Genomic DNA, 14,283 nt, shown 5'->3' on the forward strand with positions numbered 1-14,283 from the left:
GCCTGTTTTTCCCTCATTCAGCTTAAAAACATGCCCTCAGATTGCTCTGTACCTGTAGTGTAAGATGTGCGTGGTAAATGCTCATTTCCTTGTCCCCTCCCCTTGGAGTTAAGAACTAGCTCCCCTGGCCTCCTACTAATAACCCCGAGGGAAGCATTAGTCAGCTCAGGTGCTGTGAGGTTGGCATTTGACGTCAGAGCTTGGGGCTTGAGCACTTGGGCCCCCACCTTCTGGGTGCCTGCCAGAGCTGTGGTGCTGCATGCCTGGGCTGGATCTGTGGGGCAGCCCTGCTCTGTGCTGCTGCTCCCTCAGCGTGGGGCTGCCTCCTTTCTGCAGCACAGCGTGTTCCTGACGCTCTCTATCCCAGCCCAGGCCGCCTCTTCCTGGTTCCTGGGACTTCCTGGGTGGTTTGATCCCACCGCATCCCAGGATGGCTGGATCCCACAGATTATTTGATCCCATGGCATCCTGGGATTGACGAGATCCCACGGCATACCAGAAGAGGAAGGGAAGTAAGGCTGAGGAGGCAGGAAAGCTAGGACCACCAGTTGGAAATCTGCCTATGGCTCCCCAAGCACTGGTCCTCCACCATTCGTCATGGAGGGGAGACCTATCCTAGGCTCTGTCCATCTGCATAAAGACACAGTGACTCTACTGTCTCTCTCCTTCCCAAGGCCTCCAAACCCTGAAACTAGGAATTGCTTGTGGTGCTTGGCAGGGGCTGACACCCTTTTTCAGGCTTAGGAGCAGGGATCCCCCATCAGGGTTCTTCCCATTTAGATGCTTTTCTGATCCCAGGAAAGGCTGCAGACTGGGGGAGTCCTAAGGTGACCATTTCTTTCTGTGGGTGGTCTTTTCTGCACACTGACACCTGGCATGCTCCCCCCCATGAAAACATAAACCCAGGAAGTGAGGTCACCGCCGCTGGTTGGATCAAGTGACCACTGCAGCCGGCTTTGTGGTGATGGTGACATAAGGTACTTTTTCAGGCTGGCCCTATGGAGAAGAGTGTTTGTTTGGGCAACTGGGTTCCAGCCTGGGCTTTCCACAGGCTGGTGATTATCCTGGGACAGAGGACTCACAGGGCATTCAGAAACTCTTGTTTCCAGGGAGTTCTCCCCCCCCCCCCCAAAAAAAAGGTGGCCACAGAATGTTCTAGCCTTACTGCCCTGGCCCTGACAGCTCTGACTAATTATTAGCCTGATGTGGCATCGTAATAATTTGATGGAACAAATGAACCCCACCAATGATGACTTATAGCATACTCTACCTCAAGGCATTTTCCAGATATGGTTTTCTTTTAATCGTGTGTGTGTGTCCGCGCACGCGCGCGCGCACACATGTGTGCATGCCTGTGTGCTGGTATTGGGGCTTGAACTCAGGACCTGAGTGATGTCCCTTAACTTTTCAATCCAAGTTGTCACTCTACTGCTTGAGCCACAGCTCCACTTGTGGCTATTGGAGATAAGAGTCTCATGGATTTTCCTGCCCAGGCTGGCTTTGAACCGCAGTCCTCAGATCTCAGCCTCCTGAGTAGCTAGGATGACAAGCGTGAGCCACCAGCACCCAGCTTAGATGCACTTTTCCCTTGCTGGAGGAGTCGGGACTTTAAATTCTAGGCTCCAGATGCTGCTGGCCAGCCTCCACCCCTTCCCCTGGCTCCCACCGCGCCTTGCTCACTGCAGCTCAGTGCTGCCTGGAAGTTTCCATTCAATCAAATTGCTAAGCACAGAGGTCAGCGACTTTGGGCAGGAATCTGAACTATTCAAGTGCTCTTCTAAAAGCAAATAAAATTGTTTTCCATGGATGTCATCGGACTCACGCCTCAGCCCAGAATCTCAAGGCCCTGATACATTCCACCTACGTTCCCCCCCCCCAACCTCCCAGCCCCTCTTTTCCTTTCCCTACAAGGCCAGCTCTCACCCACCCAGTCCCCACTCACGCAAGCCCCACGGGCTCTGCCTGGCGTCCCCCATTTGGAATGTGCCCTGCTTCTCCACTGGCTCACACCTGCTTCTTAGGATTTCAGACAGAGATCCCGTATTCATGATGATGCCTCATTGTCTGATCATACACTCTGGGTCTGGTCCTGTTGGTACCCCTCTCCCCCCCACACACACAGGTGGCAGGTGAAGGGCCACAGGGAAGCTTGTGGGGCGTAGAGTGAGGGGACCCATGGGGAGTATCTTGCTGAATGTGTTTAAGGAGGTGTCAGAAGCAAAAAGCCTCAGCATCCGTTCCAGCCCAGGCTGGGGGCTCAGGGCTGGGACACCGCCCAGCTTTTAAAGGGGGCCTAGAGTACTCCAGATGGGGCTGTGCGATACCCCTTATGTACACCAATGCACATGATCACATCATGAAAGCTGCACTGTGGGTACTGTTAGAATCATCCTTCTTTTCATCTCAATCTGTGTGTGTGTGTGTGTGTGTGTGTGTGTGTGTGTGTATGTTTCTGGTAGTGGGGTTTGAACTCGGGGCCTAGACTCTGCCCCTTACCTTTTTTTTTTGTGTGTGTGTGTGTGTGTGTGTGTGTGTGTGTGTGTGTGTATGTTTCTGGTAGTGGGGTTTGAACTCGGGGCCTAGACTCTGCCCCTTACCTTTTGTGTGTGTGTGTGTGTGTGTGTGTGTGTGTGTGTGTGTGTGTGTGTGTATGTTTCCAGTAGTGGGGTTTGAACTCGGGGCCTAGACTCTGCCCCTTACCTTTTTTTTTCAGGCTGGCACTCTACCACTTGAGCCACAGCTCCACTTCAGGCTTTTTGGTTTGTTCATTGGAGATAAGAGTCTCATAGACTTTCCTGCCTATGCTGGCTTTGAACCCAGATCGTGTGGTCTCAGTCTCCTGGTTTGCTAGGCTCACAGGCATCAGCTGCCAGTGCCCAGCAAGTTAGCACTCACATCTTGTTTCCTCTTTGGCTTGACCTTTCCCCTTCACTCCTGATTTTTTTTTCTCCTTCCTTTTATTATAACTGGGAGTCAACAAAATGCACAGATCTAAAAGGCTTGGGTTAGTGGATTATCACCTGTTTGCACCCACCAAGCCATTACCTGGGGCAAGACATACTTTTCTACATTCAAGAAGGTTCTTTTGGGGCTGGGAATAGGGCCTAGTGGCAAGAGCGCTTGCCTCGTATACATGAAGCCCTGGGTTCAATTCCCCAGCACCACATATATAGAAAATGGCCAGAAGTGGCACTATGGCTCAAGAGGCAGAGTGCTAGCCTTGAGCAAAAAGAAGCCAGGAACAGTGCTCAGGCCCTGAGTCCAAGCCCAGAGACTGGCACAAAAAAAAAAAAAAGAAGGTTCTTTTTTGTCCTGTCTCTAATCAGTTACTCTCATTGCTGTGACTTCCCTTGGTATAGATTTGTCTTGCTCATTTTCAAACTCATCCAAAGCTGCTCCAGTGCAGATGAGGAAACTGAGGCTCAGAGAGGCAAAGCCACTCATCATAGCTGCCTCCCCTCCAGGTGACAGCCAGAAGGTTGAACTCACCTCTGTCTGCCCACACCCCGTGGGTTTTCTCATGGCCTGCACTGGTCAGAGGGGCCAGGCCATAGAGAATTCCCCAAACCACAGCAAAGCATGAAAAGAGCATTTACTTTCTTTCCAGCGGGGCCCTTTGGCAATCAGTCCGGCCCAAGCCAAGAAAGCCAGTGTAGCTTTGGCAGGCCCCCCTCTCCCCCGCCCCCAAGGGTGGCTGTGGCAGGCCCACGCCTGGCTGGAGTGGCAGGAAGCCAGTGGATTCAGAACATTTGCTCTGGATGTGGAGAATGCCGAATTGACCTTGTCTGGTGACTGAACCTCATTCATCCCGCAGCCTTGGCCCTGCAGGCAGGAGCCTTGCTCTTATATAACCAAGCTGCGCCTGGCGCTGTGGGCTGGCTTGTGCCCATCTGCCACCCAGCCCCCTCTTGGCAGCTTGCCCCCCCCCCCCCCCCCCGGTGGCCCTCAGGACTGGGCAGCTGGCCATCTTGTGCGCCTGGGCGAGGCCCCCCGGGGCGGCTGTGAGCTCACCACAGGCCCCACCTGGGGCTCACCTGGCTGTGCACTGAGGTCACCTGCTGGGTTTGCCAGATGATGTCATCCCATAATCCCTCAGTGACGCGCAAAGTGCCAGGCCAGGTAGGAAAGGTGAGCAGCTGCCCGAAGAGTCACTCTCTGGGAAGGGACAGTCCTTGGGTGACCAGGGTACGAAACACCCATAACGTCATTACTCATCAGGCCTCCATTTTGAAGTCAGGCTGTGGTAGAAAGTGGGAGCCTTTGGACTGGCTCTCAGGAGCCATCTTCCTTCTCGGCTTCCCCTCTTGTGACCCTGCTCGCTCCTACTCCATGGCCTGGTGGGAGTCAGTGCAGGTCCTCAGACCTCAGGCTCCTGAGATGCCAGTGCAGAGCTCAGACCAATGGGTCTGACTTTCTTTGGCCAGTAGCATTGTGCTCACTTGTGCCGCAGCTCTCAGAGGCTAATGCAATCATCAGGTAAGGTGGCCCAGGAGGCCGCCCCGCGGGCTCTGCCTTCTCAGGTGTGCGTCTGGTGTCCCAGGATGGATGACTCCGTCTTCACCGAGGCTTCTGTCTCTTCTCTCCCCCAGGGTGAACGAGCTTTACGTGGATGACCCGGATAAGGACAGCGGAGGGAAAATTGACGTCAGCTTGAACATCAGTTTACCCAATTTGCACTGCGAATGTGAGTGTTTCAAACAGCAAGATGCCTCCTGTGGGCAGATCTGTGAGTGGGCGAACACCAGCGATCCAGGAGGAAGCCGTGCGGACAGCGCCAGCTGCAAACATGCTTCCCTGACGATGCCATGCTTGCTTGCTTGCTTGCTTGCTTTTTGTGGTTGTTGTTGTTTTTTTTTTTTTAATTTTAAGACCAGGACTGGAACTCAGTACCTGCCACTCACTGACCACTAGTGCACTACCAACTGGGCCACACTTCCAACCCCTGCTTTGTTTTGTTTTTTGTTTGTTTGATGCTAGGACTGGGGCTTAAACTCAGGGCCCGGGCCCCATCTTAGCTTTTCCATTCCAGGCTGGTGCTCTACCACTGAATGTATACCTCCACTTCCGGCTTTTCAGTGGTTCATTGGAAATAAGAGTGTCAAAAACTTTCCTGCCTGGGCAGACTTTGAACTTCCATCCTCAGATCTCAGCCTCCAAAGTAGCTAGGATTCTAGGCATGAACCACCTGGCCACGACAAAATAAAAATGAGGCCTTAGTGGCCTCAGTTTCCCCATCTGCCCAATGGGCTTAGACCCAGTAGCTGAGATTGCTGGTGAGATGATATCCAGGCTTGGAGTGAGTGAGCTGTCATTCCCTGCAGCGGAAGTGGCCTGGCATGGCCTGTGCGGCCTCCTGCTCCCCCCCTCCCCCCTTTCCTGTGAAGAGGCCAGGGCAGGACAGACTATGGGTTCAGCCTCTAGCAATGCAGCCTGTTCTTACAGCTCTGGGTGAGAATGACATCACAGCCCTGAGTCTACAGCGGGCCCCAGAGCAGAGATGTCGGAATCCGGTCAGCTTTAGTTATTTTGAATACTTTTGAATCACACCCCCCCCCCCCCGCCCTTCCTTTTGGAAAAAAAAAAAAAAATTCCTCTGGCAGCTTCTCTTCCAGGAGCTGGCGGTGGCTGTGGAAAAAGGAAAGTCTTAGTCACACTGGACAGGACACCCAAGAATGGGGAAACGAGAAGATGGACCAGGCTCTGTATTGGCCTGAGGCCTTGACCTACTACAATGGCCTTCTCCTCTCCCCTCTCCCTCTCTCCTTCCTCCACCTCTCCCCCCTCCTTTCCCTCCCCTCCTCCCCTTCTCCCTCTCCCTCCCTCCTCCCTCAGTCCCTCTCTCCTTCCTCATCCTCCCCCTCCCCCTCCTTCCTCCTCTCCTTTCCCTCCCCTCCTCCCCTTCTCCCTCTCCCTCCCTCCTCCCTCATCCTCCCCCTCCCCCTCCTTCCTCCTCTCCTTTCCCTCCCCTCCTCCCGACCCCCACCCTCCCTCATTCTCCCCCTCTCTCCTTCCTCATTTTCCTCCCTTCCCTCTTCCCCCTCCCTCCTCCCTCCTTCCCCTCCCTCTTCTCCTCACTCATTCTCCTCCCCCTCCCTCCTCCCTCCTCCCTGGTAGACTATAGCTTGAACTCAGGGCTTTGTGCTTTTCTCTTGCCTGAGGTTTTTTTTTACTCAAGACTGGTACTCTACTACTTGAGCCACAGCTCCATTTCCTTGTTGTTTTTTTGGATTGGAGTCTTCACAGACTTTCCTGCCTGGGCTGGCTTCGAACCTGGATCCTTAGATCTCAGCTTTCTGAGCTGCTGGTGTTTCAGGCATGAGCCATAGAGCCTGACTGGAGGCCCCTTGTTCTTGGAGGAACACAGACCCGTGGGCGGATCTGGAGCGTGTGTACCCCACACTCTTGCTTCCTTTTATGGCGAGCTCTTTCAAATCATTTCCAGCTGTTTTCACTGTGCGTAGCACTCTCTTTCTGATGTTCCTGCCAGGGAATTTTCTGCATTTCTGTAGTTTCAGGATCCAATTGTATCCTGCCCGCCTCTTGGGCCATCTTAGGCTATGCAGGGGCACCAATGTGCCCATTTTACACCACCACAACAGAGCCTCCTAAAGTCAGGACCAGGCTTCAAGGCCATGTGCTCCCTCCCATGTGGTGTGCAGAGGAATCTAGAAAAAGAACACAGGCCCCTGGAGGGTGGGCTGAGGTAGGCACCGAGGACTTGAGAGAAAGAGGCTTTGAGGAAAGGAAGGTGTGCGAGTGGAAGTGATGAATGAATGAATGAATGCTGAAACTCTCCCCCACCACCATCACCCCCCAGGCCAAAGGCCAAAGGGGAGTCTGAGATTCATGAAGTTGCTGCTATCTGTTTATTCTTTTCACTTACTGTCCGTCAGTCTGTAAACACTTTCTAGATCCATTCACTATTTCATCCATAGAGTTACATACTAACTTTTAAAATTTTTTATTTATTTTTTATTTTGACAAATTCTGAGGCTTGAACTCCAGGCCTGGGTATTGCCCCTTAGCTTTGCTGTTCAAGGCTGGCCTCTACCACTTGAACCACAGCTCTAATTGTGGTTTTTATTTTTATTTTTTTGGTTCATTGTGGATCTTTTTTATTTTTATTTTTATTTATTAATTAAATTTTGTTGACAAGGTGTTGTGCAAAAGGGGTGCAGTTACATAATTGGGCAGTGAGTACATCTCTTGTGCTATCTTACACCCTTGTTTTTCTTTCCCTTCCCTAGATCAGGTAGGCATATATACAATACCCACTGTACCAAAAACATATATAGGAGCCACGTGGCATACGCCAAAGGAAATTCACCTAGAACTTTAAATGTAACGTCAACAATAGAGTTTGCTTATCCTTGTCTTATATGATCATACATATATAGCTTTTGAGCTATTATCCTCTGAGAGGTCTAATTTAGACCTTTTTATGTTTAGTAGTTATTTTTGGTTTTAGTTACATAGTATAAGGCCACTGACCCACACCTGTGGGAAATACCATTTGACAAGAAATTTTTTGTTTCGCAGACCTGGTCTCTAGTGGATCTTGAACTCAGGGCCTGGGTGCTGTCCCTGAGCTCTTTTGCTCAAGGCTAGTGCAGTGCCACTTCCAGTTTCCTGGTGGTTAAGTGGAAATAAGAGTCACATGTTTTGCCTGGCCTGGCTTTGAACCATGATCCTTACATTGCAGCCACCTGAGTAGCTAGGATTACAGGCATGAGCTACTAGTGCCTGGCTGTGGCCTTTTATTTATTTATTTTGTGGGTTGTGAGGCCTGACCTCAGGGCCTGGGTGCTGTCTCTGAGCTTTTTTTGCTCAAGGCTAGTGCTCTACCACTTGAGCCACAGCACCACTTCCAACTTCTTGGTGGTTCATTAGAGATAAAGTCTCATGGATTTTCCTGATGGAAAAAGTCTCACAGATGGAACTGTGATCCTCAGATCTCAGCCTCCTGAGTAGCTAGAATGACAAGCACTGGCTTGCATGTTCCATTTCACAGAGAGCTACACGGAGGTGTGGGGCCTCACAGCTGGTCAGATGGGGCTGGGGACTCAGATGGATGACTCCCAGACCCTGGGCCCTCTGCTTTCTCTGTCCAGCCATGGGCAGGGCTTTCCTGGTGAACCGGAATATTTGGCGGTGGGGTGGGGGGGCACGTGGCATCTGGCATGCCAGGGCCTCATGTGTGCTGTGGTGTCCCCAGTGGTCGGGCTGGACATCCAGGATGAGATGGGCCGGCACGAGGTGGGTCACATCGACAACTCCATGAAGATCCCTCTCAACAACGGGGCTGGCTGCCGCTTCGAAGGCCAGTTTAGCATCAACAAGGTATGGCACCCCTGACCGCCTCCCTCCCCAACCACCCCCAGGAGATGGGTCTGCTCTTGATCCCTGACCAGCGGCCAGCTGGATGCGGAGTCCAGCCCTGGCTAGTCCACGGGGACTGCTGATGGGACTCCAGCTCCGGGAGTGTTGTTCATGGCTCGTGCAGAGGTGCCTCTTCCCCCCACTGGGGAGGGGAAGCAGTGGGTGTCCGCTTTGCTTCCTCTGGACCAACAATACACACAAATCACTTGGAAACAAGCCTTCCCTTCTTTTAGGTTGCCTGGGGATTAAATGAGCTACTACACACCCACCACCCACCCACCTATCCATCCATCCATCCATCCATTTGAGACTCCTACATTCCAGAGGGGTTCTAGGCTCAGGGTGATCAGCAAATGGTCGGCAGGTGGTAGAGCTTTGTATTTTCATACACACCATTCATTCATTCATTCCTTTTTGTGCCACTAGCGAGCCTTAAACTCAAGGCCTCGCACTCTCTGAGCTTTCTCGATCAGTGCTGGCACTCTACCACTTGAGCCATACCTCCACTTCCGCTTCTTTTGCTGGCTCATTAGAGAGAAAGAGAGTCTCACGGATTTTTCTCCCTGGCCTGGCTCTGAACCTCGATCCTCAGATCTCAGCCTCTTATGTAGCTGGGATGACAGGCGTGAGCCACTGGCACCCACCTGCAGAGTTCTGGGTATGGGAGGTGGTGGTAAGGGCATTTCAGAGGGGTGAGTTGCTGTGATGGGGGGCAAATCGGGAGGGCTGAGGAAGAGGGGAGCTTGGGGAACATCAGCTCCAAAGGACCCCACCTAGTATTGGCTGATTTTCCCACCAGGGACGGGCATGAATGGCCATGGCATTGGGGCCGGGCCCTGAATAGCATGTGCCTGTATTCTGCTCAGCCCTGGGTTGACACCATGAAGCCTCCTATCAGAAGCTGAGTCCCAGAGAGGCTAAGTGTGTCTAAGGTCACGCAGCCCCCATATGCTGTGACTCTAGTTCCTAGTCCCATGTCACTGGCCACCTGTGGCTTCTGCTCACCTTCCCCAGCCCTTGACTTGACACCTGAGCAGAAATAACCAATCCCCTGGCCACATCTGGCCCAGAGACAGGTGACGCATGTGCAGTCAGCATCTAAATACCCCTGACCTACAGTTAAACCTGCACAACTATAATCCCAGCTATGCAAGAGCTCAAGAGGCTGGGAGTGAGGCCTAGCGTAGAGTGCTTGCCTAGCATGCATGAAGCCCGGGGTTCGATTCCTCAGTACCACATACACTGAAAAAGCTCAAGTGGTAGAGGGCTAGCCTTGAGCAAAAGAAGCTCAGGGACAGGGCTCAGGCCCTGAGTCCAAGCAGGACTGGCAAAGAAAAAAAGAGGCTGAGTCCTGAGGATAAAGATTGGAAGCCAGCCCAGGCAGAAAAGTCCATGAGACTCTTATCTCTAATGAACAGCAAAAGGCTGGAAGTGGAGCTGTGGATCGAGTGGTAGAATACCAGCCTTGAGTGGAAAGGCTAAGGGGCAGAATTATGTCTTGATTTTCTTCTCTTCTAAACTCCAATTCAAATTTGCATTTCCTTCTATGGTAGGCAATGGGCCAGAACACTGTAAGCCAGGGCTTTTCCATCAGGAGAAATTGCTGAATTTATATATTATTCAAATGGTTGCAAAAACACTTTATACTCATCCCTCCTTTGAAATCACAGCAATGATTTTACCTCCCCTAGTTTTTTTTTTTGTTTTTGTTTTTTTTTTTTGCCAGTCCTGGGTCTTGGACTCAGGGCCTGAGCACTGTCCCTGGCTTCTTCCCGCTCAAGGCTAGCACTGTGCCATCTGAGCCACAGTGCCCCTTCTGGCCATTTTCCATGTATGTGTTGCTGGGGAATCGAACCGAGAGCTTCATGTGTAGGAGGCAAGCACTCTTGCCACTAGGCCATATTCCCAGCCCATCCCCTAGTTTTTATCATTTGATGCATTGCTGAAGAATCTTTTCCCTCTCTGCCCCTCCCCTTTCTTCCTCTCCCCTCCCTTCTCTTCCTCTCTCCCCTCCCTTCCCCTCCCCCTCTCCCTCCCCTTACTTACCTTCCCTCCCTCCCTCCCTGCCTCCTTCCCTCCCTCCCTCCCCTTATTTAATGCACTGCTGAAGCATCAAGTTTTGTGGGTTTTTTGTTTTTTTTTCAGTCCTGGGGCTTGAATTCAGGGCTGGGTACTGTCCCTGAGCTGCTTTTGCTTAAGGCTAGCGCTCTATCACTTGAGCCATAACACCACTTCTGGCTTTTTGAGTGGTTCATTGGAGATAGGAGTCTCACAGACTTTCCTGCCTGGGCTGGCTTTGAACTGTGATCCTTAGATTTCAGTCCCCTGAGTAACAGAGTAGCAGTGGCTGCATCTACTTCTTTTAAACACAGTTTTCAGTTGTCCTTGAACTGCTGTGGCCAGGGGCTCCAGCCCACCCTCTGCCCACACGCGCTCTCCCACCTTCTTTGGGATGAAGGGGAGCTGTGCCTGGATAATGACTCCTGTCAGGATGGCTGCTGCTGACCAGGACAGCCGCCCCTGCCCCTCAGCTTCAGGCCGGGCCTCATCCACAACTCCTTGTCCATTCATCAGGCTGGGCCTGGTCCAGGGCCCCTTGTCCATCCATCAGGCCGGGCCTCGTCCAGGGCCCCTTGTCCATCCATCAGGCTGGGCCTCGTCCAGGGCACCTTGTCCATCAGGAAGCAGCCCACACACAGCCAGCTGTGGTTCTCTCCATCTGTGGCCAGGGGGGATGAGCGGCCTCAGGGTGACCTGTCTCTGGGGTGGGGGAGTGGGAGGAGCTGGCCCCAGCTATATGTTTTTTACACCCATCAGAGGCACTGACGCAGATGCCTAAGTCACAGGCTCTGAAAGTGTCGTCTTCTTTCCCTTTCTCCAGCCCAGTGTGTGCCGCTATGACTCACCCACCTGCCTGGACTCTCGAGCCAGTGTGCAAGCTAGAGGGGCTGAGTCATAGCCCCTGGGGCTGGGCTCGCAGGCAGGTGCTCAGGACAGAGCTTGCTCTTCATTCACTTTTAACAGAAGCAGAGGGCCAGGGGTCCCCAGCTTAAGTCCCACTCCTGCCCATGGCCTTATTGCTGCTTAGAAAAATTCCGAATGGATGTCTGTGGGTGTTTTTTGTTGTGTTTTATTTTGTTTTGTTTGTTTTGTTCAGGTACTAGGGCTTGAACTCGGAACCCTGGGCGCTGTCCCTGAGCTGTTGTGCTCAAGCTTGACTATAATTGTAGATAAGAGTCTCACCAACTTTCCTGCTCAGCCTGGCTTTGAACTTTGACCCTCAGATCTCAGCCTCCTGAATAGCTAGGGTGACAAGCATGAGCTACAAGGTCCTACCAAGTATGAACTCTTGTAATTAGTTGTTTTTTGTTTTTTTTTTTCCAGTCCTGGGGCTTGAACTCAGGGCCTGGGCACTGTCCCTGAGCTTCTTTTGCTCAAGACTAGCACTCAACCTCTTGAGCCTCAGCAGTACTTCTGGCTTTTTCTGGGTATGTGGTGCTGAGGAATTTAACCCAGGGCTTCCTGCATGCTAGGCAAACACTCTACCGCTAAGCCATGTTCCCAGCTGTGTAATTAGTTCTTAAGAGATGCCATTCCTTACTCAGGAGGTACATTCCCTGTCCTGTAGTGTGGATCCCACAGGCTCTCGGCCCTCAGAGCAGGGCTCATGTCTGTGTTCTTTCTCTAAACCTGGCACCATGTCTGATACCAAGAGCTAAGGGAGGACAGTCTTATGTGCTCCTCACTTATGGGAGCACCTGCACGGGAGCACGACTCTGGGGCTCAAAGGCACATGAGGGGACACAGCAGACAGGAAGTTGGAGGCCTGCAGCTTCCTTTCTAGCAGCAGGAAGGGAAGGGAATTCATGATCGTGAGGTGGTGGGCCATGCCCTAGCAGGTGACAGGTTTGGGGGAGTGACAGCTAAGTGCCTTTTTGATTTTTGAACAGATGTGCAGGGAGGACCCTGTGAGGAGCCAGGAGGGGCAGCCAGAAGGGCGCAGCCGGTGGCCCTGGGCACGCACGCCACACGTGCTGTGGGCCTGCACATTCTTTTTCTCCATTGCTATAATGAAGTACTCGAGGCTGAGCACAGAAAGAAAGGTTTCCTTGGCCCCGGTGGCCGCTGTCTGCCAGCCACTAGGGAGGACGGGATGGCGGGTGGCATCACAGTGGCAGCTGCCATGGGGGGACAAGGGCCTGCTCCTTCTTCCTACAGCATAGTCAGGAACTACCTGAACCCCTTCTGAGGGCAGCACTTCCAGGGCCTAGGAGGAGACCCCAGCCTACTGGGGACACTTCCTCTATCTGAGATCCTGAGGAGGGGGCCATAGCTGGGAGGGGAGCTGGCTCTTCACACTGGGGGGTGGCTCTTCACACTAGGGGCATTACCTCTGAGATCCTGAGCCCCCCCCCCAGGGGGGCGTTACCTGTATCTGAGATCCTGAGCCCTTGGGTAGGGGTAGGCAGGGGAGCCAGCTCTTCACACGGGGGGGGGGGGGTGCTACCTCTATCTGAGATCCTGAGTCGGGGGTGGGGTGCTGGGAGGGTGCCTCAGGCTGGCATGGGGACTGAGCACTGGGGGGCTGGGGCGGGGAAGAGGGTTGAGAAGGAGGGGGAGAGGAGGAGGAGGGCTGAGAATGAGGGAGAGGAGTGGGAGGGAGAAGAAGGAGGAATGGGAACAGGAGAGGAAGGGGGGAGGGAGGAGGAGGGTCTTAGGCTGACATAGGCTACACCTGGCATGCTCCTCCCCCATGCCCATGGGTGGTGGTGACCTCTGCCTGCCCTGCAGGTCCCCCCCATTCAGGTTCCCCTATGTGGGGTAATGAGGGATGATCTTAGTTGAGTCCCTGGGTCCTGACTGGTGCCACCTGCCCTGGTGGGCTGTTCACACGGTGCCCTCACAGTGGCTTGTTCCAGCCCCCGCCCCCCCCCCACCCATGGCTGTGGAGAGGGCCCCCATCCGTTGATGAGAAACCCCTCAGAGCTCTCCTCAGAGTCCGCCACTTGGAGCTGACACCAGCCAGGATCCAAACCCATCCAGTGTCCACTGCGTGTCTGGATCACACACTGCCTGCAGTCTATCTAATTCCTGACAACACCCGCGTTCCTTCCCAGGTCCCTGGAAACTTCCATGTGTCCACGCACAGCGCCACAGCGCAGCCTCAGAACCCAGACATGACCCATGCGATCCATAAGCTCTCCTTTGGGGACACGCTGCAGGTGAGTGGGGTGGGGGGGGATAGCTACCCTCCCGCAGGGCCACCCGGCTGAGGCTTTGCTTTATCACCTGACTCCATCTTGGGGGCCAGGTCTGTGTGGCTCCAAGTGCTTGCCAGAGGCTGGGTAGTTGTTACTGGGTAGAGAAGGTTGTTTAGCTCACAGTGAGTCACTCACTTATGGCTTCTTGCTGGGTCATTGGAGATAAGTCTCTTAAACTTTCCTACCCAGGCTGTCTTTGAACTGTGATCCTCAGATCTCAGCCTCCTGAGTAGCTAGGATGACAGGCGGGAGCCACAGGCACTCAGCTTTCTGCACAACTTTTCTGAGATAAACGCTGCTGGATCCACATCTCATGCCCAAGGAGAGGCCTCCAGAGTGGGGAGCACCTGGCCAGCCCCCCACCGCAGGGCTGGGCATGGAGGTGCCACCCTCTGGTCCTCTCCCTTACGGCTCCTCCCCACAGGTGCAGAATGTCCATGGCGCATTCAATGCTCTCGGCGGAGCTGATAGACTCTCCTCAAACCGTAAGTGCCCAGCCCCAGGGGTGCTTTCCCCCTAGAGTCTGCCCAGAGGGGGGGAGGGGGATCACAGCTGCCCTGGGAGAGGGAACTTGACCCGGCCATGCAGGAAGGAAGAAAGTGACCTGGCTATATATCAGAGCTTCAGAAAGGGCAGGTACTAC

The 14,283-nt window shown here is 53.4% G+C and overlaps 1 protein-coding gene across 1 annotated transcript in view; it reads left to right on the forward strand.

Moving 5' to 3' along the window:
• Positions 1–14,283, forward strand: part of Ergic1 (endoplasmic reticulum-golgi intermediate compartment 1) — a 56,084-nt gene that overhangs the window by 27,266 nt on the left and 14,535 nt on the right. The window contains exons 4-7 of the mRNA XM_048334095.1: positions 4,590–4,684; positions 8,216–8,340; positions 13,497–13,601; positions 14,065–14,125. Coding sequence (XP_048190052.1) covers positions 4,590–4,684; positions 8,216–8,340; positions 13,497–13,601; positions 14,065–14,125 — 386 coding nt within the window. The remainder of the gene's footprint in view (positions 1–4,589; positions 4,685–8,215; positions 8,341–13,496; positions 13,602–14,064; positions 14,126–14,283) is intronic.

The sequence above is a fragment of the Perognathus longimembris genome, chromosome 25 (genome assembly GCF_023159225.1).
Source record: "Perognathus longimembris pacificus isolate PPM17 chromosome 25, ASM2315922v1, whole genome shotgun sequence".
In the NCBI taxonomy this organism is placed as follows: Eukaryota; Metazoa; Chordata; class Mammalia; order Rodentia; family Heteromyidae; genus Perognathus; species Perognathus longimembris.